Below are 27,624 nucleotides of genomic sequence, written 5' to 3' on the forward strand. Positions count from 1 at the left end.
AGTGATTATGAATATCTGGGTATTGGGTCTAAATTCCTGAGAGCGTTTAGGGTGGGTTGCTAATAAACACATGATTCCTTAGTTTTTCCCAGAGTGAAATCTTCAGTTGGTGTATTTTCAGTGGTGTCAGTTTCACTGTTGTTCCATTTCCTTCCTTTCACAGTGATGCACACAAAATCAAGTTGAAATGTGTGCTTGAGAGAACTGCAAAGTTTTTGTTCTGAGCTCCAGGTTAACTGTATGTTCCCAGGACACAAGAGGTTGCCTGGCCTGAATAGATCTTTTGGACAAGTTGGGTCTACCCAGCTCGCTGAAGGATGGTATTGTAGGTAAATTTGCTGTGTGTAGAACAGAATAATACACTGAGTTATCTCCTAGCCAACACAGTAGATTTAACAAAAGATTATTCATATCCCAATTTGAACAATAAAAAGTGGTCACGATTCCTTTTCTCTGTGTTTGAAGCTTGCAGATTGTAACAGAACATAACTTCGTTACCGGTCCACTGATTGACTCATAAGAAAGGTCTTTTTTTTTTTCCTTGCATATTTAATAACATTGTGCCAGGAGTTTCTTGTTCAGGCTTAACACCAGTACAAAACCTTGTTGCCTACAAAATATCATCTGTGTGCATACATGCACATGTGAAGTCACTGTAGTTCTGGTAACCTGTGCTGTGTTTTGGTTTCTCACAAGATCTGAAAAAACTTATCTCCACAACTTGCCGTGCTGAAATAACTGAAGATGGTTTTTCTTCCTTCCTGCCTTCTACTCTGTTTCTGGTTCTTCATCAGCAAATAAAATCTCCTGTAAATGTCTCTGATTATTTAAATAACCTGTACAGGTTGTACACTCTGAACTTTCTGCCTGCAGCTGAAGGATCTCTTCACAGTTCTTGCTGTCCACTACCTTTGGCAAATAGGAAATGGGCTTAAATTTAGAGAATGCGTGTTAAGTATTTTAAAAGGGACCTGGAAAGCCAAGCTAGCCAGAACTGTCTTCAGTTTTATCCCCCAGTTTGAAACTGAGGCTAGTAGCTAAGTCAGCCTTTAAAGTAGCAAAGCTTCCAAAGCTGTTGCCTTTTCTTGGCATGTAATTGAACTCTGTGTTGGATCGTGTAAAAGAAAAGAAATATTGAAGCTGCCATTTCCATGTATTTCCCCTTTCTTTTGAGGTTTAGCTTGTTTTCCTTGTTTTTGTAGAGATAGAAAACCCAACAAATTCAAGAAATGTATATATGCTAATACTGTATTCCTTGTAAGCAGCTGTACTGTTTAAACCTTTGATTTTTCAGTGGGTGCATGCTGCTTCTTGCTGTCAGGATTTCTGATATATCTGATACATCTTAGTTTGCTGATGCATCCCTGTGTGGCTGAGGGATTTTTAATCAGAGCAAAAGCCAAGGATGATACCTGCTTAGCGACACCAACTGCGTCGATCTAAAGAAGGCAGATCCTTCAATTTTTGAAATCTCAGTATTGAATCAATTAAGTATTTTCTTTCTTGATGGGTTTTAGTATGCTGGTTGTGTTGCTTAGCATTGATCTTTATGAGCCTTCATTGCCATTTCCAAGGCAGTGTTTGGGATGGATTGAGGAGTAAGTTGCAGCAAAGTCTTCAGAGGTACAGTTACATTGAATAGCTGTGCATCAAACTTCTCATGTGTTTCAGATGCAAACAGTGTTGGGGAGCTTACATAGTAGTTAATGTGAGGGATTTTTTTCTCTGTTCTCAAAGAGTTCAGGTGACTTGCTCAGTCTAACCCATTGTTACACTCCCAGTGAGGCAGGAGCCCTTTTGTTCTGCTGTTTGCATAGTGCTGTCCCTGTTGCTTCTTTTTTGGAGTTGCATGAGTAGAAAGTTCTTGACGCTTTCTCAATTTTCTGTCAGCTTTTGCTTTTTTGTTTCGCTAGGAAATCTTTCATTTGTCTTTCTGAGGTTTGTATGAAGAGCATTGTACACAATTTCCAGCTTCTTCAAGCAAAATAGATTTTTCTGCTGCCTTTCTCTGCTCTTTTTGCATATTTATGTGCGTACAGATGTTTTCTGGAGCTCGTAAGTTGTCTCAGTAGTTCTGCTACTTGTTAGGATACTGGGTACAGTTCTCTTAATAGATAGGAAGAATCCAGCATCTTCTAGCTTAAGGCTATTATAAAATATTCAGGTGTCATCTAACAACTCAACTTTCCTCCTGGAGGTGACTTGCAAGGCTATGTCATCTTAGTTTTCTCTCAGTGGGAAATTTTCTTAGAGGTAGGTATTGTTAAAATACTGAATTCTGCTTGTGCTCAATGTGAAAATCTGAGAATTGAGAATCTTCCTCATTTGTTGGCTTCTGTCAGTTGTTTTTTTTTTTTTGTAGAGTGTTCCCCATGGAACAAAAACTTGTATTGTTATCAATTATAGTTCCTAGGTTTCTGTGATTAAAAGGTGATTAATTAAAAAAAAAAAAAAAAAAAGTGATTGGGGTAGCTTCATATTGCTTCTGCTCTGATCTCCAGAACAGTGCTAGGGGAAATGGAAGCTGTTGGAGACTACATTTGGAGTTGGCTGTGTCTCTTCTGTGCCCAAAAAACATTAGGTCTTACAGATCTGAGTTTTGTTGTGGTTTAGGAACAATGTGCTCTATCTTGCAATTCTGGTTCTCATCTAGAATCCTTTTCTTGTTTTTTTTTTCCTAAAATCATAAAATTAATAACTCATAGCATACAGGAGTCTCAGTTAACTTACAGAGATCGTGAGAGATGAGCTGCAGTGCTCAGATATCAAGCCACTTCTGTCAACACTTCCCATGAGACAGGAATGATGAGGCACTGTGCAGGAATTAGGTTGTTTCAGAATCAATTTTGAAATCTTTTCCTCCCTGAAAACTGTCCTGAGTTTCCAAGCTTCATAATCTGTCACAATGATTCTAAGGGAAGTTTCATGCTAAGTAAAAGTAATACTTGCTGATCTGTTCCGTTAAGCTTGGAGGGAGGACTGGGAGATCCATGGTTGGCTATCATAGGACAGCCAACTCTGAGAACTGTTGAACTAGAGGATGCTTCTTTCAGAAGTTAGGTAATTGCATCCCTAGGGTTGCTTGCATCTGGATCCTTCCACCTGCTACCAGTTACGGGTAGTTGATGAATACTGGACTAGGTGAAGCCTTTTGTGCAGCTTGCTAGTACATACACTTCAGCAGTGGGAACTTCTCTGTGGTGTAGTGATTACAACAAATGTTTACTTCTGAATGTAACATTACACCGTGTTCTTGATCTCATCTACAACACAAAGCCTTGATGCAGGTGTATGAGTTTTATCCTAAAGCTCTTCTTATTGTTTTTGAGAGAGAAACAGTACTGTAATCACATTTCACTGATATTAATGGAAAAACTCCCAAACAACACAGATGCTAACGTAAAAATTAATTTTGCTATCTTGGCACAAGGGTGAGAGCTGAAATGAATACAGATGGTGTGCATTAGTGGTGGTGGCTTCTGTATGTGTACTTCTGAATATTGGTCATATTAAAGATTCCAGCAGAGGCAAAATGGCCTGCAGTTAGTCTTATGCAGATTTTCTTAGTAACTCATCTTCTCTGATAAAATCTTAAGCAGATACATTCTCAGAATTGGCCATTTAGTGTCTTTAATGAAATCTAGACTTGGATTCCTATAGAAGTTGTGTATATATACTGAAAAAATGTTCCTTGTCTCTGTGTAAGCTTTCCTTGCAAGCTTCTCGGCCAGTTCTCTGTAGTATGTGGATTAAACAATTAAACAGACCACTTTTTTTTTCAAATTTTTAACAGCAAAAGAGTTGCAAAGCCTTGGTGCATGTAGGTAAGGACAGATTCTTGCAAAACCTTTAATATTTTCTTTTGCATAATTGTTCATGCTGAAGTTATTTCTGGCTAATTAGGTAAGCAGTAGCAGGAGATAAGCTCAGAGTGATACACCGGGTTGAAACACTTTCCATCAAGTTTTATCATTTGAGTAAAACTGTCATGGCATCCTATTACTGGATGTTACTTGATCACACGAGCAGCCTGCCAGTAAGACAGGGCTTGCATGTATTCCCTAAAATACACTGTTACTTTTTTTTCCTCTGCCCTACTTGCCTGGCCTTACTTTCTTATTATGAGAAGCTAGTCGTCCTGCTCGTTGCATGTCATTTGTAGAAGACACAGTCAAAAGAGAAACTGGGGAACATGCTGAAAAGGCATTATGCAGCAGAGCAGGAGGCGGGTAAATAAGAATCCTGAAAACAACGTGGGTGAAAGGTGGCACGAGATGACTAGGGTAGCAAATGGAAAGGAAACATGGAGGCAATGTCAGTGCAGAAATAAAAAATAAGTAAAACAGATGATGATGTAATGACTGTGAAAAGGTAGTGGCAGTGTGAGGAGATCATGGAGTGATAGAATGGTTTGTGTTGGAAGAGACCTTTAGGATCATCTTGTTCCAAGCCCTTGCTTTAGCCAGGGGCATCTTCCTCTAGAGCAGGTTGCTCACAGCCCCGTCCAGCCTGAGATGAGAATGGAGTTACAGAAACGGCAAGAAGTTCTGCTTCTGGCACAGCAGGGATAAATTATGAGGGGGCAAATGATACCACAAGAACAAGAGAGAGGGCTGAGTGGCACACTTGGAAGCTGCTGTGGGCAAACGTACGTGCACTGTGTATGTGTACATATACTGTACTGTATGTGGAAGCACGTGCAGTGCGTATCCATCTGCATACACATTTTTCCCTGATGTCCTTTAAATGGTATGTTCTCAGTCCTGACTTTGTGAGTATGCTTAGGAACACATCCTGTACTCACATTAAAGATAAGTATGGAGTGCTATTTTAGTGAACAGTGGCATAGATCCTACCTATAAGAGATGGAATGCTGTCTCTGGAGGCTGATTGAAAATTCAGTTTATTTTTAAGGCCCCCCTCAAAAAAAACGAAAAGCGGTATGGGTCTTTGTTATCCTATCTCAAGTTTTGTTGAAGTGCTCTAAAGCTAAAATACCCAGTGTTGCTATTCACTGGCTTGTTGAATTGCTTCTGTTGTAATATATTCAAAGCACATCTATGCTGCACAGTTCTACAAAAAGTGTTTTTACATTAAGCATGCAAACACGATCAAAATTTATTTTCCAACTGCAGTGCCAGAACTTTCTAAATCACAGATTCATTTTACAGTGAGAATGCAAAGCCGTTTAATTTTGGTACTTACAGATAAGGACTCTTTGTTGAAAAGAAAATTTGTTGAATTTTATATTGGGAATTTTATATTGTGAAGTATTTTTACTCTTTTCCTGGAAGTTAAGAAATGCTGAGGCTGCTACGTGTCAGCTTCCAAACAAGCACAGCCCTCAGGATGAGAAGTACAGCCATGTAGGAGAAAGCTACTACTTTAACTTACATATATTTGTATTTTTGTTACTAGAAGTTTCACAAATTAACCCTTCTTCTATCACAGCAGGTGGAGTTCACTTTTTGTAGTTGCTATCTCAGTGGAGGCATCTGACACTTGGAGTTCTGCAAGACATTACAGTGATTTGTAGTGCTGCCCTTCCAATTCTGGCCTCACGTTCGACAGCTCTAAAACAGAGGTTAGCTGTAGCTGTTTAAAAAAGCAGGATTTTCTCAGTGTTTGTTATTCTACACATATAAATGCATTTTGGATCTATGTAAAACACATGCACCTTTCAAAACTTATTTGGTAATCTATAAAGAAGCTTATGTACACGTGAGCCTGGCCTGAGAAACAAAGCTAACAACTACAGGGATGGGAGAGGAAAAAGGTGCTCCTACTGATTTCTAAAAACCTCGGGAAGTAAACTTACAATTTGCCTTCAGAAAAGCTGAAGGATGCATTCCCTTTTCTGCTTAAAATTGGGAAAAATAATGCACTTAAGCAAAAGCAAATCCTGCTTTCAATAGAGTCACCAAGGTTGAAAAGACCTACGAGATCATCCAGTCTAACTGTTCATGCTGGCAAATACCATAGGTGGAATAATTTTTTTTTTCTAAAATGATGGAGAAGGAAACGTATTTTAAGTTTTATGTTAAAATCTTAGTTGCAGATCCTGCATCAATTTAAGAACCTTTCTCTAAAAGGACCCGTTAATGCTCAGTAAACCAGTAGCTGAACTGGATCTGTTCTCACCCTTGTGTAGCTCACAGTGCAGTTTCTGGTGATTTCGTTACAAATTCCCCTTTTCAAAAGATGTTAAGGAAAATCAAGTGTAAATATTCATAAAACTTTTTAGATTTCAACTTCTCGTTGTAGCTGGCTACTGTCTGTCCTCTCCACAGTGGTCCTATTCTAGTTTATCCTTCAACATGCCTCAAGGAGAACATAGCTCCTAAGTATTTAGTTGGAGATATACACAGCAAAACTGTTGAACACAGGGCCTAATGTTCACTGAGAACTGTTTTTCATCAAAAGCTGAGGTTCTTTCTAGCTTTATAAGTGATGAGTACATGCAAAGCTTAAGAAAAATATCTTTCAGTTCATTGAAGAGATTCCCTCCTGTGCCCAGCTTCCTATCAGCGTAGAATTTCAAAAGAAAGTAAAACTCCTTTAAAAAGAATTGTCATGGTTCTTTTATAGTTAGAAATGCATTGCACAACTGGATGTATAATTGGTATGCACAGGTAAGTAACGTCTCTTTTACGGGATTGCCCAGATATTTGAGTTGAAACTCACTTATGTTTCTGATATGTTGCCATTATGAAAACAAGTGTCATGACAAAATTAATAGTTCTAATTAAAAAAACATACCATTTGTTCTTCTACAGTCCACTGGAAGGTATTCAGAGTGCCATTTTTACTCAGATTTTACGTCTTTTTCCACTGTTCTCTTACCGGAACAGTGTGAGAGCTGTGCTGAATTTTAGGTACTGTGCTTCCAGGCTTTCAAGATGAAAATAGATAAAGCAGCAAGCAACCTTTTCTGACCGTATAGCTTTGAGCAGGAGATTGAACTTGATAATTCAGAGGTTCCTTCCTCAATGATATACTGTGATCTTATGAAATTGAGTTCCCTTTTTCTTTTGCTGGAAGGAAAAGAAAGGAAAGGAACAAAAAATCCAAGTGATCTAACTTCTTAGTCTCACCTCATTGTATGTGTATATCATTATATGTGTATATAATTCTAGTATCTACAAGGATCCAGCTTTCATATTTACCTGATAACATGTTGTAGGGATTCAGTATTGCTTTCCTGCTTCCTTCTTTGTTTCAAAATCCTGTTTTCTTGAAATATGTTGTGTATACAGTGCTGTAAAGCCTCAAAATATACCCATGAGCATCAGTCTGTTGTACTTGCTTTCAGAGCATTTCATACATTTTTCTAGATCATCTTTCTAAGTTCTGCAGATAGCTGCAAGGACACCTGAGTATGTTCGTAAACATTCTTTCTCCGTGGGTGGAGTAGTCATTAGAAAATACATTTTTGCTCTCAAGCAAAAGCTGGTCCAGATAGGTATGGGCATGATCAATTTAATACACTGTCCCAGGTCCTGACTGCCCTTTTTGTTGATAATAAAATATTTAATGTTCGAGTTTAAGCCTATTTGCACAAGACTGCAAAGTATTAAATGTAATTTGGAGACTGCAAATGATCTTAAAGTCAACAGGATATGAGAAATGCCTTCCTCTTGAATCATGCTGTACCAAGGCTTTGCAAAGTTCTAACCTGACTGCCTCTGTTGTTTCCTTTTTTCTCTCAGAAAATTCCACACTTTTCAAGGTATGACACAAATCCACTGAAACTGCATTTGAAGTCTTAGTGGAGAAAGTGCAGGAATCTTTATGACTACTGAAGAGGAGCTTAGAAAAAAGTAACAACTCCTCCCAGAGTCTGTAATGTAATTCCTCCTTCTGAATTGGGATTATTGAGCACCAGTGAAAAGTTACACAGCAGGGACTGTGGGCAGCTCTCAGGCACAGTTGTATGGAGCATAGCATGGGAGGTCTCTGCTTGATGTGTTGTAGTGCTACTTCTGGCTGTGCTTGGTCGAGAAGAATCTTGCCTTCTGCTCTTACTTATTTCTACAAAATGCTTAGGAAGAAAAAATGCTTTAAATTAGACCAGCTGGCAGATTAAGAAGAAAAAAGATGTAAGAAAAGTATTAACAAGTGCCAGTAACCTGTTGTTATGGACTCAGTCTTACTTCATTTTAGGACAGCTGGCATAGTGGGTAATGAGATGTCACATTTTCCTTGCAGGTCTCCCTCTGTGCTACTGAACTCTTTTAGCAATGCTTAACTGTTGCTTCCCTAGCAGGTTTTTCACCTACATAAAGTGGGTGTAAGAGGTGCTATTTCTGGCCACATGTGTTGTCCCAAAGCCATCATTATTTTGGCCATTTTGTTATTCCCTGTTCTGGTGACAAGCGATATCAATACTGTCAGTGACTGTGTGTTTCTGTAGATCACTGTTCTCCATGTGGAAGCCCCTGTTGTCCAGAGACTTGAAAGTGAGCATATGGTGTCGAGGCTAGGAAAGTAAAAAAAGCTTAATGCACTCAGACAGCTCTTTTATTGCATTAAATTGCTCGGTGCTCCACAGTTGTAGTCTGGAGATCTGTGGGCAAAGGTAGGTTCCCTGTCTTTCATATCACACGGAGCTTACCAGGAGTATAATTGGTTTCCAAAGGATCCATCTGTGTAAGAGCATTAGTTTGCCATCGCTGCCGTGGGCTTGCCGACAGTTTCAAAGCTTTTTATAAAAGTGTAATCAGTACTTCTAATGCTGGTATTAAACTTAGAATCTGTGTGCACACTACAGAATTGGAGCGGCAGAGGCTTTAAGCAGCAGGTGCTGTCCTGCCAGCCATTGCTGTGGAGATGTAGCTGCTGCTTTCTGTCTGAGAAAACATCCTGCTTGCTCAGAGGCTTCTTGGTGTGCTGTGTGCTTCTCCCACTGCCATTTTCTTTTTCCCACATCAAGGAATCCTTCAAGAAATAATACAGACTTTCTTCCTGAGTGCACTTGCTGTGTTTGTTTCAGTCTGCAGTTACAGCATGATGATGTCTGTGCCCAGGAAGCCTAGCTGGAAGTACTGGTAATGGAGTGTGTGTTCTGCACAATGGTCAGACTTGCTTTAGTGTCTGCAGAAGCTCGCCCTGTCAGTTGTTGTCACTGGGACATCTGGCAAGCCCATAGCCCTTTGTTGAAACTCAAAGGAGCTTTTAATAATGATAACTTATTCCACATAAATTATTTACTAGAAATATCTGGTTCTTCTTAGCTCCTTAAGAGCTGTTTTGTGGAGCAAAGTATTACCTTTTGTTCAGTAGGCTGGTTATATTTGAATATTGAAACTTGTTTTATAAGGTGTCAAAATGGAAGTAAGGAGTTGGCATTAGGTTTTCCTGCAAAATGCAAGGAGGGGTTTCTTAAAGCATTATACATCACAGTGATGTGGTGCCTGAAAATGGGCAATTTCGAATAATTCCTTATTGGAATTTAATGTTATTAAAGCGCGATATGAGTAACAGGAATTAATACTGCTTTGCTTAACACGAAGAGCATCAGAATATTTCTCCTGCTGTGTCTGCTCTTCGTCATCCTTGCTCAGAATGCAGGTCAGGAGGGAATAGCAAATTCATTTTTTCCAATGTCATATGGTCTGTGGCACTCTGGTGCCAATTGCTGTGAGCTGGACATCCGCATGGTTGCTTATCCTGCAAGGATTGTTGTCTACCAACTTGATGCCACATGAATAGGACTTCAGTTCCAACCTATCCAAATAAAGGAACTGGTAGTGAAAGGTGGTAATTTGCATTCATCTAGTAGAAGCTCATCCCTGACAAGAAAGTTTTTGTTCACTTAGCAGGAGAGGTCTGTTCATAAAACCATGTTAGCGTGATCAGGCTTTAATTTGCAGTTTACTCATTTGTACTTAAGAGCAGGAATAATGGCTTTTGCTGCTTATTTTGTGTAGGATGTCCATCATCTGTAGCATACTAAAGATACTGTGTAAAAACTTAACCCCTCAATGTTTTTCTGTGAAAGATGCACTGAGAAAGAATCACAGTCAGCCTCACCGTTACGCTGTCTCAAGCAGTGTAGGATACTGCTGATGCCATGCACATAATTAAAGCTCAGTCACCAGTAGATGAACCACCTGTTACTCTTCAAGCCAGGTTATTTCTCCACCTGCTGTACCTGTTTCTCCTGCGTAGTGCTGTCACAGCTGATCATGTTCTTGGCACATTGACACTTGTAACGCTGCGTCTTCTGGCAGCAGATAATTCAGAAGGGAATGTGTTCCCAAGACAGACACCAGTCTAATGGAGGTGTGTATTCTGTGTACTAAAGCAATAACTGTATTTTAACTTGCACTGAAAATAAACTGTTGACGTGGGATTGTACCTGATAAAGCTTCCTTTTTGTATTAGCTCCTTACGGTTAAAATGCTCTTCGATGCTCCTGCATACAGGGTCACTGTATTAACAATTGTATTAAAAATCAAGATGTGAATTTGGCAGGACTGTCATCTTGCATCATTTTGCCAGCAAATATCTTTGTTTTTCATTTCCTCAGTGGTTACTTCATTGGCAGTGACGTGCTCTTACATAGCCTGTTCTAAAACAAGCAATGCCAGCTTCTGTGAAAGTCATCTTGTTTGGTCTCCACTTCTGTTTGAATGGGGCTGCTTATGGGAGAGGATTTATAATGGGAGAGAAGGCTTTGCTATTTCTTACGCAGTCACTGAGTTAATTTACCACTAATTTCATTTTACAGAAGATTCCTAAAGTCCAGCTTCTTACAGAGAAGTACTGTGCTGGCCCATTTCTCAGCCTGGCTAGTTCAACGCAATGCAGACAGACAGCAGTGTAAAATGGTTTCTGTTTGAAGAGCACGGACTGGTTCCACTCAGGGGTCAGGAGAGCAGCCTCTTAATGATGATGGCATCCACACTGCTGATGCTCCTAACCTACATGCTTTGTTCTTTCTGCTATTTTGCAGGCATTTGCTGTTTTTCCAAAAGCACTGCCTTTTAGCTTGTGTCTCCTCACGTCTCTGCTTCCCTATATGGACCCAGTTCACTGTTATTTTGTGCACTGGTTTATACAGTTCTGAGACTCATTTTTTCATGTAAGATTACGAACTCTTAAAAACTGTAACAAAACACTGAGAGAAACTTAGACTCCTTAGTAAGAAGCTTCGTTCTGAATACTAACTGTGAGGTAAGCACTTGTGCTCTCAGCCTTTTATTTTAAGTTTTGATCATCTACGTGGTGTTTTCATTTGGTGATTTGAGATCAGCTTTTTTTTTTTTTTTAACACATCTATTGACTCACTCACATGATGGAGGTGCAGCAGATATCTTTAGTTATGGTGTTTTCATATAATATATAATACTATTCTAAAACTAGAGTCCTGGCTCTCAGATAACTTGCTTATGTTTTCAACTTCTATTCCCAGAATAGGAATCATGAAAATTTCAGTACTAATATAGATGCTTCCATGCTAGTCTTGTCACAGAAAATTCTTGCAGGCAGGATATTCAGAAAATATTTCATAGTATTTCAGAAAAAGAAGGCTTTTTTCTTGTCACTGCTGAGGACATGCTCTGCATTGTCCCTCTTCTCCTATGCATGTGTTTAGTAGATGAATATTATCTATCTTGGGTTCTTACTTTTGTCCACATCATGTGGCTTTGCATATTGTGTACCATCACTAGATCTGTTTTCTTCTCTGCTTTTTTTTTTTTTTTAACTTTAAAAAAGACTTTTTTGAAACTTCAGATAGTTGAAGACAATGTTTCTGGTGCTTATGTGGAAGGGTATGCAATGACATCCTGAAGTTGTTTGTGTCAGTTATAGATGTGGCTTTGAATTGAAGGCTTTTCTGCTTAATTCACAATGTCCACTTAATATAAAGGTATAATTGTAGTATGATTTAATGGTGCTTTCCTACAAACTTCCACATCATTCTTCTTACACATATTTTGGAGCTTTTTAACATGGCACTGTGTGCACGTACTTGTAAATCAAATATAGATTTGGTCACAGACTGTATCTCAGAAGGAAGCAACACACTTAATGCTGGCTGCAAAACTCATGTCTTGTCTTTTCTATAGTCATTACTTCTTCAAAGTGATTAGTTTATTTATACCCTATTGTCATAGGATTCAAAGAAGCATCCCAGCCATCTGTACTTGATACGGTGTGGGGATTAATTCCTGTATCCTCTATTCCAGTCTTGAAAGAGCAGTCCCTTAATATGTCATACAGGAAACCTTTTTCACACTTTTTTTTTAACAAAGAAAGCTGCACTTTCAATCAAACACCTCTTCTTTTGTTTACATTTGCTTCTGATGCCTGTGAATGAACCCAGGAACAGCATTTTCCACGACCTGCTCTCAGCACTTGCTGTTTGGAGCCCTACCTCATTGTTGGCAACTCCCCTTGGCCTTTCCATCTTTAATAACCATCTGTGTAATCTTTAATGTTCTCCCTTTTTTTCCTTCCTGATTTTGCTACATCTGAGTTATTTAAGTGTTCTTTGGGTTGTTTTATCCCATTTCTTCCTGTTGACAGCTCTCCCTGTCTTTGTTAGGTTTAGGTTGCTCAAAATCCCTGGTAAGTTTTTAGCACTGTGTTCCTCCTCCCTCCACCCAAATCTCTCTTCAGCAAAGAGCTCGACTGTTTGGTTCATTCAAGAGCTTGTGGTATTTAAAGAAATACATGACAATGCATGGTATTTAATAGAGCTTTATTAGTATTTAAACAGCCACACTCTGCAGAGCAGTTGCTTAAGTAGGAGCCCTATTTTCAGAATGTAAATAAAAGGATTTGGATTCCTCTACTTAAATAGGGACTTTTATGATTTTTATGTGCCATTTTTAAAAATGTTTTCTTCCTGGTACACTATTCATCTTTTGTGTTACTGTCTCTTTTTGTAACTTCCATATTTTAGTTGTTTGGAAATTGATCCCTTGCCCCTGAGGTGAGAGCTTTCCAATTTGTTGAGCTTTATCTCTGTATAGGAAGAGAAGTGCTTTGTAACTGGGGCCAGTGCTTTGCTTTCTGCCACACCTTGTTTAAGTAGACCTGCTGCTTCCTGGTTTGCTTGGCCTCAGTGCTGCTGTAAAATGCAGACAGCAGTTCATATGGTCTCTGTGTTTCCCTTCTTGAATCTCTTATACTTGCTGAGTGCCTGGATTACCTACTGACACCAATAAATCCTTTCCTAGAGACTACACTGAGTTTGACAGTCTTTCTTATCTCCCCACACTTCACACCTGGGCCAACTGCTGCTCACATAGTGAGAGCAGGTGCTCATGGAGTGTTTGTCCTAGACCCATTCTCCTGAATTCTTTGTACCTAAACTCATGGTTTCGCTGTGTGAAATGATAATGGCCTCGTACTTATGACAGGTTTTGTGTCAGTAAACTAGCTGTCATAAGTAGTTTGCCTACTTTTTGGTTGGCAAGAGGAAAAAAGATTTTCTGTATATATTCCCTTATAGTGGGAAGCTGCCTGACCAAGTGGTCTTCTTCCTGAGGGACCAGGTGACCAGCACCATCTCTAAAAGCCATTTGTTTGTCAGGTAGAGAAGACAGCTGATAGCGCCTCTCCTCTGGGATTTAGAGTAGGATCCTGCCCTGCAGTCTCAGCCATAAATGGCATTGAAACCCATTATTTCAGTTAAGGAAGATCAATTTGAATGAGAGATCTCAGCAGTCTTTCTGTGTTGGATATTTTTATTAAAAGATTCTGGGTTTATTTGGGAGCAATGGCATATCAACGTAAAGTAGAAGACTTCACACAACTTCTTCAGCTGTGATCCAAAGCGTGGTCTCATAGGTTTTTAACAGCTTGCTAAGAGATGTCTGATCATGTGGCCACAGGAATGGTTTGGAGCTTGGTTAGTCCCAAAGCTAATTGCTCAAGCTCTGCTTTTCTCTTCAGACAACCAGGATCACCAGCAGAACTTTTACAAGCACATAACAAGATGTTAACTGAAAATTACCAATGATGGTTTACTCTGAGCTCTTGTAGAAATATTTGTGTCTTTGCTGAGTTTGGAACTAAACTCTGAACTTTGACACAACTCTACTGCTTCTTATAATTGAAGTGCAGAGCCTCAGGCCAGCTGCTGCTGAATTATGTAGTGTCCCCTGACTTCCTTCCTCTTCCCAACTTGCTAAATTCCCATGATGAAATTTAGGATGCATACAATTTCTATAGGAGCTTCCAGTTAACTTGAAATTTTGTCTAAGTCAGTGCTGTGTTTTTGGCATTCTTTCTCTGCATTTCTTCTCATAGCATTCACTGCAAATGTCAGACTCTCCTTAGTGATGTGTTTGGCACAGGTTAAGAGTAACAGCCAAAGGTTTGCCCAAAGCCTGCTGGTGGAGAAGCGGGGGATTTTGACAGCTTGGTGACGGCAAGTGAGTAAACACTTGAAATAATTAAGCATTTTAACAAGTATCACGTACATATTTCAAAAAAGCAACAGTGAGGCTACTGTGGGGATAGGTACATTGTAAATTTCTGTTGCTTTCTTGAAGTTTAACCTCAGGCACCCACTGTTAGCACGTTCCTCATTTTGTATATGTGCGTGTTCTGACTGAAGAGCAGTGAAGAGCTACTTAGTGATTGAAGTTGTCATTGTGAGGCTCCAAATCCCATGGCATTGAAATCCCATGGCATTGAAATCCCATGGCATTGTAATCAGGTTTGTGATGTTGCTCGATCCTTTTTGGATTAAGTTGGTGGCTCAGGCTGTGAGCAGGCTCCAGAGACACCAGTTCTGTTTGTATGGAGGTTTTCACTGGGAGCATTGAATGGGAAGCTCACACTTCTCTGGGGGATATTTTTGGTTTTGTTTGTACCAAAAAAAAACCCATGCTGCCCAGCAAGTTGGCTCTGTAGCCAGATACAGCAGCATAATCTATGGAAAATGCTGACTGATGATGTACAAAGTAATTGAATTTTTCGCCTTCAGAGTTAGAACTTTTTCTTCCCTCGGAGGACTCTCAGTTCTATTCCTGGACACCATTATGCTCTGTTGTACTCACCCCTTTTCTATCCAGCATTATGCAGTAATTGCCACGCAGTTCTAGACTAGAGATCCATCTTGTCTGATGGCTTAAGACAGCAGGCACTCAGATGCCACGTAAGCTCTTTCAGATCCAGTGGCTAATGTCAGACACTTGAGAGGAAGGTGCAAGAGAACAAGCAGTAGAAAACTGTCAGATGCTTTCTCCCTGAGGGAGTGGGTTTTGGGGTTCATTTTTTAATATTTCCTGTATACTTGTTTTTATTACCATTAAATGTAAATGCCATTCTAAATAAATGCTTTCTGTCAATGAAAAGCAAGTGTGTTGCTGCTTTCAAAGTAGGCTAGCTAATTTTTGAACAGAGAACATCTTGTCCCAACTGCTTTGCAAACAAAATAACCAGCAGCAAAAAAGATATTCCACCTTTTGCAATTTAAAGAAGTCCTCTCCTTTAAAGGGATTATAGGAAGTGTTGTGGGAGTTTTTGTGGCCGTGTATGCCCAGGTGCAAAGTGGAGTCCAGCCTGCTTTTTCCTAAATGGTAGGACTGAACACTGTTGATAGCCTGGCTCTGTCCACTCTACTGTAGTTATTGAGTAAGTGATGTTGGACAGTTTAAACTCGGTGTAGCTTCCTCTCTCGTGCTCTGTCCTATTTTCCCCGTCGCTTCTCATAGGCCATCTCTGAGCTTGCTGATTATTTCCTATCTACAATTAGTAATGACTTCTCTGTCAGAAATGACTTGTACTGCAGTGACCATTATGCTGCGTTTCCAAACATCGCCACATCGATGAACTTTGTGACAGAAATGCACTTAGTGTTAAGCTTAGCTCCTTTGCCTAAGTGCATGGATAGTGGTAAGCTAGAAAATCTGCACACTGATTAAGCACAGGGAAAAATATTACGTTTTTGCATACTACCATGTCTCACTGTTAATAATCTAGATATAACTCGCCTGTTGTGAGTTGTGAAATGTGCATACTTTGTGGATTGTCATCCAGTTCTCACTTCTAAGAGAACGTTAAGCAGCTCCTTGTATTACAGATGCTGTTTCCTTCCTCGTAGTGCTGTTGCCCAGCCTGCTATCCAGCTTATTTTGACTCTCTATTTTACAACACACAGGAAACAACCTGTGAATGTGGTAATGCTCAAAGAAAACCAATCAGATGGAAAGGAAAGGTATTTCTACAAGGATTGCAGATTCTGCCATGAGTGTATTCAGTGACAAGGAAAGATAAAAAAAAAAAAAACCCAGCCCCTTTTACCACAAATTTCAGATAGATATTTTCAGTCGTGCAATTGTTGCTTCTGTTCGAAACAAAAGTATTTCAGCTTTGGAAGTTGCTCAGCATTCATTTTAAACGCAGAGAAGAATTTAAACGTTCTCTGTAAATTGAGAGCGGTCCCATGACATGAAGGCTGAACCCAGTTCCCCCATGTACCTGGATGCAGATGGTTTTTTTTCCCCCTCTTCATTAATCCTTGTGTAAGACATTGTCACTGAATTTCAAGGGATACAAAGAATTCCAGTTCCTATGTGCCGTTACTGGTAATTGCATTTATTAGAAGATTCTGTTCATAATTTGTTGCAGTGCATTTGCCATTATGAGAGCCCATAACTGACATTATGCTTGAGCTTTTTCCTGCCACATTTGGAGGTTTTTGCAGAATTCAGCCTACTCCCTGAGTGGTGCAAGTCTTATTGGGACTAGCACATCCAGCCCTAAGCCCATTTACCGAAACACATTTTGGGACTGTCTGACTTCGCACCTTTCAGTCTTCCTGCTCAGAAGAATTGAGTCTACCCAGATCTACCTTATCAGTGGTTAATGATTGTTTTGGTTTATTTTTAACCTTCTGATTTTACAACTGTTAACAGGATTATTTTTTTGTTTGTTTGCTTTTGTAAGCAACTATTTTCTGGAAAGAATGCAGCATGATAGGAGAGCTGTAAAGATGGACTTTAAAAACAAGGCTTAATTATGTCCCATTCAGCTGCTGGTCTAGAGGAATGTTGATGATATAGTAGACGTTTCTTGTAGGTGGATTAAAACTCCCTCACTCTCTCCAGGTACCCTATTTAATAACCTAACAAAGAGCTGTAGAATGGCTCAGTGAGCAAATTAAGGAAAAGAAAACTTTGGCAGACACAGATCTGAAAGTATAGTGGGAGGCACTGATAAAGAGTGAAAGGAGCTCTGCCTTTGATTTCTTATTCATCAGCCTCCCACAGTTTGCTAAAAAGAACAAACTGTGTCTGTAAATAGAGAGTTTCTGCTGTATTCTTGGAGTGGAAAGTGGAAGTCAGTCTTGCTCATCGGACAACTTTCATGAGGTGCGTAGTTCTCACGATGTGATAGTGTTCTTTGTCCTAATGAAAATATCCCTTACTGCCAACCTGGTCAGTGTTGTGTGAGTGGCATGAAAGAAGAGTATTCTCATTTCAGGTAGATAAGTGGTATTCAACTCGCAAATGAGATAGAGTAGAACAGGCAAAATAATCAAATTTGTCAGCAATCCGGAACCAACTAACAAAGACTAAGGGAGTTACATAGAAAACAGGTCCTCTTTCCATTAACGTGGCTGTCCTTGGTTGTCTTGGCCTTTGCAGGTCTTGTTTCTTTTTGCTAGTGGGGGAGGTGGGTAAGGCTTCATGGCTCTATTTTGAATGCCTTGGAAATAGCTTCTTATAAAGGACCTGCTCTTCCAAGAGGTGTCGTGTTGTGTTCTGTCAGGGTTGTGGATTACTGGGAAGGGAATATTCCTGTGGAATGATGCAGAGCCTTCAGGTCTGACCAGTTCAAGGATACAGAGTACTATTCACCCACCCCAGGTTTCATGTCTGTGCTCATTCTTCAAAACATAGGCTGATACAGAATATTTTTGAATGTGGGTGCACAAGAAGGTGATCTAAAGGAGTATCACCTCAGTACGTGTGTTAGCCTCCCAAAAATTGCTGAGGAATTTAGAAATCCAAAAATGTTCATAGCATCAATTTATGTGCCCTCAAAATAGGGCTCATTTCTAGGGGAAAGGCTGAAATGGAAAATGTTTAGCTACAGCAGTAAACGTGATGCATCTCTACACACTAAATACTTTACAGACTGTGAGAGAAGGACTGCAATCTGAACTTGATTTTTATACTGTATTTAATATTCACTAAGTCGTGTATACAGAAACCAGGTTGAGATTAAAAATAAGGTCTTAAATTTATATCTACTTTTTCAAACTTGAGACATGTTGGGTTTTTGTTGAAGCAGTATTGCCCATGGCCTTGTTACATACAGCCTGTTATTCTTTTCATCCTCCAGAATTGCTGATCAGTGGACAGTCCTTCAGATAAGTTGTTTACAAGTATTAACAATCAATTAATTAATACTCTGTTCAGAAATCCTTTATGCACATGGAAAAAAAAATAGAGAAGTACTTCTTTCTTATCTGAAGGTCTGTGCTCTGGGGATAATGCCAAACCTGGTTTTCAGAGGGGCACGAGTCCTGTGCTGCACCACCATGGTCGCTCCCTTTGGAGGTGTTTACAGGATGGATGCTTATAGGTTCATAGGTTCATTAGGTTGGAAAGGACCTACAAGATCATCTAGTCCAACCATCCTCCTATCACTATCCCTTAGGCTGCTCTGTTTCAGACCATGACACTGTACTCGAACTGGGTTGCCCAGTGTGGGTCTCTTTTTCCTTGGGATACACGTTTGCATTGGTTTAACTCACATTTGCTCGGTCTCCAAAGAATCAGGCCTTGCACAGGGAGAGCCTTTATCCAGACAGAGATGGCCTTCTGCCAGCATCTCATTCACTGGCTGCAGGCTTACCAGCCACACAGCAGCCCTTTGTCTCTAAGCTCTCTTCCATTATGAAGCCTCTTTATTGCAGGAGCAGCGAGGATGAAGTAATTCCAGTGCATATGGTTAGGTACTTCAGGTTTTCTGCTGTTTGTATTGGTTGGTTTTTTTTGTTTGTTTTTTGTTTTATTTTCTACTAATGATATTATTTGAGTGCTCTAGTCTGAACATGTTTTCCTGTAGTTCATCCAGTTTCTAACTGTAATGGAAGTCTTCTATTGTTGCCCTTGAATTCAAATCTGCTGTCTTCTCTTGGGAGGATGCAAGATAACAGGTGCCTACAGAATGCTGTCAGCTGAAAATCTGCAAATATGAGTTTGCCCCTCACTACTGAGGGGGTAGTACTCTATTCCTACTATCAGAGTTGTTCCTCCCAGATAAACAGAAGTGAGACCTGTTCAGCACTCAGCTTCTCCTTCTGGCTGAGAGGTGGACTCAGGCAGAGCAAAGCAAATCCAGACACACAGTGCCTTTTAGTTCTTGCTGCATCATAAGAACAAGAGAAAGGGGTAACAATACATCCCAGAGTACCCTTCTTGGTAGGGAAGAGCAGTACTGTTATGGACTTTGCAGCTTGAGGATCCTGTTCTTCCTTGAGGCCATGCATATTCTGCAGCAATTCTGCCTGCTGACTAGAGGAGGAGAGTTGGGTTCCTTCATCCATGCTGTCGTTCAACCACTCCTCAAAGTTGTTACCCTTATGTTCAACCATAGTTGTGTTCATTTCTCCTTGGGTTAAGAATCTCTTCCCTGCCCATCTTGCTGAAGACATTGGAAGGGAGAAAGTTGCACTCATTTGGCAGAGAAGATGCTTTGTGTGTTTAAGTCTTGCTTTTACTGATGGAAGGATAATGATCCAAATTTCATTTTTCTGTCGCCTCAGGAAAATTTCAACTCATACGTTTTTCTTACTGAATTGAGACCAATATTAAGCAGCATTTTGCTGCTCCAAGTTCCACGTCGCACCTTGAAGGAAAGCAGCACAGTAGGAAGTCTGACAGAAACCATTTGTCTTTGATGCAGAATGCTACTGTTCTTCCATATGTTATGAGCAGTGCCTCTGTGTTGCCATTCCTTTCTCATCTCACTCTTTCCCATCGTTGGCACATGCTATCTCATTTTTCTGACATTGACTATTACTGTTGGCCTTCCATTGCAGTTGGCTGGCACGGAGAGATACTGGAGAAAGAAATCTTCGTTCATTACTTCATCTCTAAATCACTGTAGCAGGAATGAGCAGTCAGTCATTTTAAAATGAAATCATAGAATCATATCCTAGAATCATAGGGTGTCTTGGGTTGGAAGGGACTTCAAGGACCATTGATATGGTGAAGGTTTTGTTCTCCCTACTCCGGGCTGTTAGAAAAACCTGGTAACAGATTTTACATCTTGAAGGTTTCTTTTCGTCCTGCTCTGCTTTACTTTTCAGATCCATGACTTAATTTCTAATTTTCTACCAGAACAACAGAAGAGTAGTGCGGATGGGATGAGAACATACATATTTGCCTTTCGTTCCTGCATTGCTTTAGAGAAACTGAAATGTCATAGTGTATTTTTCTTTTAACACCCCATAGAAATGCTTCTTTATGCTGTGTGCTACAGTAGGGCCAAAGCTTAAAAAAGTACCATCAGAGCCATCTTAGCTTTTATATTGAAGCAAGCTTCATTTTTGAGCTATAATCTGAAGAGAAGATACTCTTGATGATTAGTACTACTTAAATGCCTTTGGGGAGTTTTAACTTAGTTTGATATTACATTTTGTGACCTGCATTGTGTGATTTTGTTTAGTTTTACATCACGGTAGTAGGAGGTGTACCCTTCAGTTTTCAGTGCTTTCTCCATTTGACTGAAGTTCCTAAATGAACAACTTCTACATTATTGACAGGACACGGAGCAGATGTGAAATGTGTTGACTGGCATCCAACTAAAGGTTTAGTTGTATCAGGAAGTAAAGACAGCCAGCAGCCGATCAAGTTCTGGGATCCAAAAACTGGCCAGAGCCTTGCCACGCTGTAAGTCCATGCCCACACACTTCATTTTGCTCAAATACAAGCTGCCTTCATGTTTGTCTCTTTTTAGCTTATTGCCTCATATCTTTTCAGCTACATGCAATTACTTCACATGGAAAGCTAATGCTTTAATTGTGCCAGAAAATCTATAAATTAGGTGAGGTCTGAACTTTGAGAATAGTGACTTTAATCATAGAATCACGAAGGTTGGTAAAGACCCCCAAGAGCATCCAGTCCAGCTGTCTACCTACCACCAGTATTTCCCACTAAACCATGTCTCTTAGTACCACATCAGAATGTTTCTTAAACACCTCTAGGGACAGTGTCTCAACCACTTCCCTGGGCAGCCCATTCCAGTGTCTGATCACTCTTTCAGGAAAGAAACGTTTCCTAATTTCCAGCCTGAACCTTCTGTGGTTCCAGAGTACAAACAACATCCAGGCATATAGCACAGAAAGCTCTGCTATCCTGGTTTAGTGACCTGAAAAAAAACCTGCTTTGTTTTTGACCTAAATATTTGGAACTGATCAATAATCGTGTTTGAATTGATACCTGGACAAGCAGTGGTTTTCTTTCTGCACCTACAGACATGCTCATAAAAACACAGTGATGGAGGTGAAGCTGAATCTGAACGGCAACTGGCTGCTAACAGCTTCTCGTGACCATCTCTGTAAGCTCTTTGATATTCGTAATCTGAAAGAGGAACTTCAGGTCTTCAGGGGTCATAAGAAGGAGGCCACAGGTGAGTTGTTGTTTGATATTGTGGTGTTTTCTTAGTAAGTTTGGATTAAAAATGGAAGTTTTTGAGATCCTGATTTACATGAAATAGAAATTCTAGTGTTGTACTTTCTGATTGTTGACTATTTTGTATTCCAGCTGTGGCCTGGCATCCTGTTCACGAAGGGCTGTTTGCCAGTGGAGGGTCTGATGGCTCTCTGTTATTCTGGCATGTTGGGTACGTGGCATTTTCAACCAGCACATTGGAAAGATGTTGCTCAGATGCTCAAGCTGTTACATAAACACACAGTACACTTTCCACCTTTAAATGCATGTTTGCCTTTATAGTTTTGCTCTGTCATGGAGGATTTTTGTGAGTAGGCTTTATTTCTGAAGTTATATTTCAAAGGATAAGTTGCTTGTACAGAGTGTAGTCTTTTGTTGAGGGGGTGATGAATGATTGAAGCTGCTAGTTTCTTAGAGCTTCTTATGAGATGCTGTAATTATTTGGCTTTAAAATGCACGGTTTAAAAATTTCCTATGCAATTGAATTCCTGCTTAAGAACATCTGTGTATGGTGGATTCTTGCAATAGAAAAATAACTGAGGCTTATTTTTACTGAAGTAGGGGACAGGGGATCAGGAACAACTAAATAGCAGAAGTTTTTTTATTGTTTCTGAATCAGATATTCCTCTCTGTGATGGCTGATCTTTTTTTTTTTGTTTGTTTGTTTTTGTTTTTTTGTTGTTGGGGTTTTTTTAATGCATCAGGGTTGAGAAGGAAGTTGGTGGAATGGAAATGGCCCATGAAGGAATGATCTGGAGTCTGGCATGGCATCCTCTTGGACACATTCTCTGTTCGGGCTCAAATGATCACACCAGGTATTCCAAAATGTTCAAAGAAGGTGTCTGAGGGAAGGTGTGCATGTTCAGAATCAAAAAGGGTACTTGGCGTGGGTGAACAAAGAGCAGTTCTGGTACACTACTAATGGGCAAAGCAGAGAGACAGACTTGAGTGGGAGGCCTCTGACGTTTTACCTGAGAAGTTAGGGAGATGTTTAACCTCCTATCCTTCATCTGAGGAAACCTTAAGAGACACTGGCATTTCAGGTTTGTGTGAGATTTGAAAGCTGAGAAACTTAATAGTCATAAATATTCTTTTGGAGAAGAAACATTCCAGTCTCCACAGTGTTTTTGTCCACAGATCATCTGCTGATCATGACATGTGTGCATCACAAGCACCGTTTGTGCTTTGAGTCTTTTCAGCAGAACATGCTGTAATGGAGCATCTATAAGTGGGGTGAATTTTGGTGTGTTAGTTTTATGTGAAGGATGTATTTAAACAGTGGTAAGTTCTTAGAATGGTCTGGATGTCGGTGACCTTATGCTTCAAAGCATTTTCTGAATTGTAACTGTACAGTATTGCTTTTTCATTTGAACCTCGCATCTAACATTCAGATTCACTGCTGAACTTGATTAGTTGGAGTTGAACCCTTAGCTAACCAAGTTAGCGCCCTAAAATTTAGATAAATAAATAGTTAGATTAGAAGTAGTTAATATTTTTGACCTCCCATATAGATCACATAATTTCCTTTTGACAGTAAGTTTTGGACTCGAAATCGGCCTGGAGATAAAATGCGAGATCGTTACAACTTGAATCTGTTGCCTGGGATGTCAGAGGATGGTGTAGAATATGGTAAGGCAGTTTCTATTCCTTTGGAGGAGTAAGAGGTTGGGGGGTTAGGAACAAGCCTTGGGCATTCAGCTGATGTTAGAACACCTAGTGCCTCTGGCTGAGGCACTGAAAAAGTGTATAGCATTGCTGACCACTTAGATATTTTTTGCATGAATGATCTTATTCTCCAAGTGATTCCAACAGTGACTATTCTTTTTTTTCCACAGCTCCAGGAGGTAAGAGCTGCTCAGCACATCATGGACAGGAGGTTGGGTTCTCCCTCAGGCTATGTCTCCCGTTTACTTTTCTTCCTGGAAACTTCACGTGGCTTCAAGGCTTTCCACAGTCCTGGACTACAGCAGGAAATCTTTTCAAATTATTCACTTTGACTCAAATTTTAAAGCTTAGCTTTCCCTCTTAAGCATTTTTCTGGCCAAGTTTAAGCTGCTCAGGGTTGCCCAGTTCTACAGCATACCTCAACAACCTTGAGGTTGCATCTGTTTCTTTATAAAGGTGTTTGATGACTTGCCCGTTTGGGAATGTGAATGTGTATCATTTAAATTTGGTTTAAGTTTTAAAATACGTGCATTTGCTCTAACAAAAATAGGATTGGATATGAGATTTTCTGAAATGTAACTTTCCTCAAAAGGATGTAGTTTCTGGCCTTTTGGGGCAGTTCTTTTGAAGTCCTTCAACTCAGATGGAAGTTTAAGAAAGTGACCCAGCGTTTGTGAAATACATAACTGTGCTGATGGTAAAAGCACGTGAGAATCCAGAAGAACTAAATGACAGTGTAAAGCAAACATTCTCAGACAATAAATATTTATTGTTTTACTTCAGATGATTTGGAACCCAACAGTCTAGCAGTTATCCCTGGGATGGGAATACCTGAACAGTTGAAAATAGCCATGGAGCAAGAGCAGATGGGTAAGTAGTTGTTATAGGGAGTCGTTTTTCTGAGCAATCCAGATACTGTGCAACTTATTGTTCGTTCCTGTCATATAATTGAGTAGCCCCACTGTTTTCTGAGGTTCTCAAGTGCATATTTCCAGTGTAAAGAAGAGAGAGTTGGGAAACCTCAAGGTTTATTTTGTTAAATAAACTGCAAGGAGAGTAACAGAATTATGTTGTAAACCTGTATTGCACTGACTGTTTGTCTTCCCTGCTGTTAAAGGGAAGGATGAGTCGAATGACATTGAAATGACAATCCCAGGACTAGACTGGGGAATGGAGGAAGTAATGCAAAAGGACCAAAAGAAAGTGCCACAGAAAAAAGTGCCCTATGCAAAACCAATACCAGCACAGTTTCAGCAGGTAAGCAGCTGATAAGCAGCAAGCAACAGAAAAATGTGTTCTGTTGGATTTCCAACATAAACACAGAATAACATCAATGTAGTTAAACTGGCATTTAAGCATAAGATACTTGGTTAAATCTCATACATCCCTTATATCCCATATACATACCTTGAAAATTACAACATGTGGATGTTCTATTCAACATAGTTTAGTTTTTTTAGTTTGTGATTATCCATATTCAAATCAGAGAACATCCTGAGTTCGCAGGGACCCTGAAGGATCACTGAGTCTAACTCATGGCTGCCCAGTGGACCACACAGGAGTCAGACCATATGTCTGAGAGCATGCTCCAGATGCTTCTCGTACTTCAGCAAGCCAAGGGACATTAGCCACTTCTTATACATCTTCCCCTCCAGACCTTTCAGCATCTTTGTAGCTCTCTTTGGACACTCTCTAATAGTTCCATGCCCCTTTTATACTGTGGTGTCCAAACCTGCACACAGTACTCAAGGTGAGGCCACACAGAGCAGAGCGTGTCCCCTCCCTCGTTATTTATCATTCCAGCATATCTTGTCCCAGTGCAGTGATGTATTACACATGTGATGGTCCTTAGAATTTATTTTATGTTTACTATTCTTTATAGGCATGGATGCAGAATAAAGTTCCTTTGCCTCCCCCACCTGAGCCATTGATGGACAGAAAGGAAGATATTAAGCTGGAGGAGAAAAAGAAGACACAGGCAGAGATTGAACAGGAAATGGCAGCACTTCAGTACACAAACCCACAACTCCTGGAGGTATGTGTGTAAAGCCAATTGCTGGAACTTGGCGCCGAAATGTGTAGCTTGCTTTTGCAGTACAGTGTTCACCTCTTCTCAAAAAATATAGTTTAAAATAATTAGACTCAGTGTAGGAAGACAGCTGCACGGAGGTCTCCGTGTCTCAGTCAGTTAGACCCACTTAGATGTATTTGTAGTTGTGTTTCTGTTGATTAGGAAAAAAGCACTAAATCTTTTCAAGCTCCCAAGATAGTTGCTTCTGATTTTCAGCTGTCTCATGTTTTTCTGTGCTTAGTTGATTTGCTGGGTATCTCTTTCATTTCCTTTTTTTTTTTTTTGTTTGCTTGTCTTTTGACAGCAATTGAAGATTGAGAGACTTGCACAAAAACAAGCAGAGCAAGTGCAGCCGCCTCCAGGAGGCTCTCTTCACGGACCCCAGCCCTTTCCAGGGCAAGGCCCAATGTCACAGATGCCTCAAGGGTTTCAGCAGCCCCTTCCACCTCAGCAGATGCCAATGAATATGCCTCAGATGGGACCTCCCGGTCCACAAGGACAGTTCAGACCTCCGGGACCCCAAGGACAAATGGGGCCTCAGGGTCCTCCATTACACCAAGGAGGTGGAGGTCCACAAGGCTTCATGGGACCACAAGGACCTCCAGGCCCCCATGGACCTCAAGGAATGCCACGGCCTCAGGATTTACACGGACATCAAGGAATGCAAAGGCATCCCGGCCCTCATGGACCCATGGGGCCTCCAGGCCCACAGGGTAATGCTGGTCCACAAGGGCACTTAGGACCGCAGGGCCTACCTGGGTCTCAGACTCATTTGGGGCCTCAAGGTCCACCTGGCCCACAAGGTAACATGGGACCTCAAGGTCCTCCTGGTGGTCAAGGAATGCAAGGGCCACCTGGTCCCCGAGGAATGCAAGGACCTCTTCCTCACGGCATGCAAGGAGCTCCAGGATCTCAAGGGATGCAAGGTCCTATCTCCCAAGGGCCTTTGATGGGACTTAACCCAAGAGGAATGCAGGGTCCACCGGGGCCCAGAGATAACCAGGGACCTACTCCACAAGGGATGATGATGGGTCATCCACAAGAGATGAGAGGTCCTCATATGCAAAGTGGTTTACTAGGACATGGGCCCCAGGAGATGAGGGGCCTACAGGGACCCCCACCACAAGGCGCAATGTTAGGGCCGCCGCAAGAGCTGCGTGGGCCACAAGGCCAGCAGGGACCTCCACAAGGATCTTTGGTGGGGCCACAAGGAAACATGCAAGGACCTCAAGGACAACCAAACCCTTCTAGGGGGCCTCACCCTTCCCAGGGCCCTATGCCTTTCCAGCAGCAGAAAACGCCTCTGTTGGGTGATGGGCCTCGTCCCCCGTTTAATCAGGTACGTGTTGGTCTGTATAACAAGAACGTTAAAAATGTAGGAACAGTAATGTGCTGTACAAATGTCAAGCAAGAGCTGAGAGTCTGGAGGTAAGGCTCAAAGGAGAATATTGGAGATTGTTGATTAGAAAGACACTAATTTTGCAGGGATTAATGCTGGTTCAGCACCAGGCTGTCAGGTGCAGCTTGCTTTTCAGCACCTTCAGTAGCAGGCTTGTTCTAGCTGCTGATCTGCTACAGACATTAAGAGCTCATTGCATTTATTACTCCTTCCAAGTGCCTGTTACTACCTTGTTAATTTTGTACTTAAAATGTCGCGCTGGTCTTCAATTTTAAGGTGAATTTTGAAGGGGATATGTTGGGAAAAACCTACCATTTTGAGAAATGTGTGATTTATTTTTAAACAAAATAAGTTCTTGTACTGAATGGTTTCTAGGTCAGGCACTTCTGGATGTACTTGTGGAGTTAAAGTGGAGGCCAGTACCACAGTAATGTGTGACAACACTGAACTGTTTCTCAGTGGCTGCTCTAAAGATTGAGGCAGGATAGCTTACAAACTGTGTATTGGGGTGTTATTTTTTTTTCTTTGAGTCAGTAGTAACTTCCTGCAGAGGTCTGTAAATGGATCTTAATGGTCTGTAAATGGATCTATCTTACTGCTGGGATCTCAGAAATGTCAAAATTGAGACAACGAGAATTGGCTCCACGACTATTGCTCGTCTCACTTCTGTCAGCATCGTATTTTTGTAGGTATTCCTAAGGAGATCAACTGCTTTACCTAAAGAGTTGCTGCCAAGTTTGAGTGTGTCTGTTGGAGCCTGGCAGGAGGTGTTGTGCAGCAGGTGGACACTGCATTCTGTAAATGCTGCTATCTTTGAGTCTTTTACAAATATTAAAAAA

General features: G+C 40.6%; 2 protein-coding genes across 2 annotated transcripts in view; one reads left to right on the forward strand and one right to left on the reverse strand.

The window, feature by feature from the left end:
* The window catches only part of GPR17 (G protein-coupled receptor 17), a 179,317-nt gene that overhangs the window by 128,961 nt on the left and 22,732 nt on the right, over nucleotides 1-27,624 (reverse strand). The window lies entirely within an intron of this gene.
* The window catches only part of WDR33 (WD repeat domain 33), a 59,138-nt gene that overhangs the window by 22,744 nt on the left and 8,770 nt on the right, over nucleotides 1-27,624 (forward strand). The window contains exons 8-17 of the mRNA XM_065748216.1: nucleotides 20,744-20,870; nucleotides 21,455-21,609; nucleotides 21,744-21,822; nucleotides 22,355-22,465; nucleotides 23,185-23,279; nucleotides 23,486-23,494; nucleotides 24,099-24,185; nucleotides 24,433-24,572; nucleotides 25,198-25,350; nucleotides 25,691-26,725. Of these exons, the coding sequence (XP_065604288.1) occupies nucleotides 20,744-20,870; nucleotides 21,455-21,609; nucleotides 21,744-21,822; nucleotides 22,355-22,465; nucleotides 23,185-23,279; nucleotides 23,486-23,494; nucleotides 24,099-24,185; nucleotides 24,433-24,572; nucleotides 25,198-25,350; nucleotides 25,691-26,725 (1,991 nt within the window). The remainder of the gene's footprint in view (nucleotides 1-20,743; nucleotides 20,871-21,454; nucleotides 21,610-21,743; nucleotides 21,823-22,354; nucleotides 22,466-23,184; nucleotides 23,280-23,485; nucleotides 23,495-24,098; nucleotides 24,186-24,432; nucleotides 24,573-25,197; nucleotides 25,351-25,690; nucleotides 26,726-27,624) is intronic.

The sequence above is a fragment of the Cyrtonyx montezumae genome, unplaced genomic scaffold (assembly GCF_038088225.1).
Source record: "Cyrtonyx montezumae isolate F1298 unplaced genomic scaffold, pur_monq_1.0 scaffold_5, whole genome shotgun sequence".
Taxonomy (NCBI): domain Eukaryota; kingdom Metazoa; phylum Chordata; class Aves; order Galliformes; family Odontophoridae; genus Cyrtonyx; species Cyrtonyx montezumae.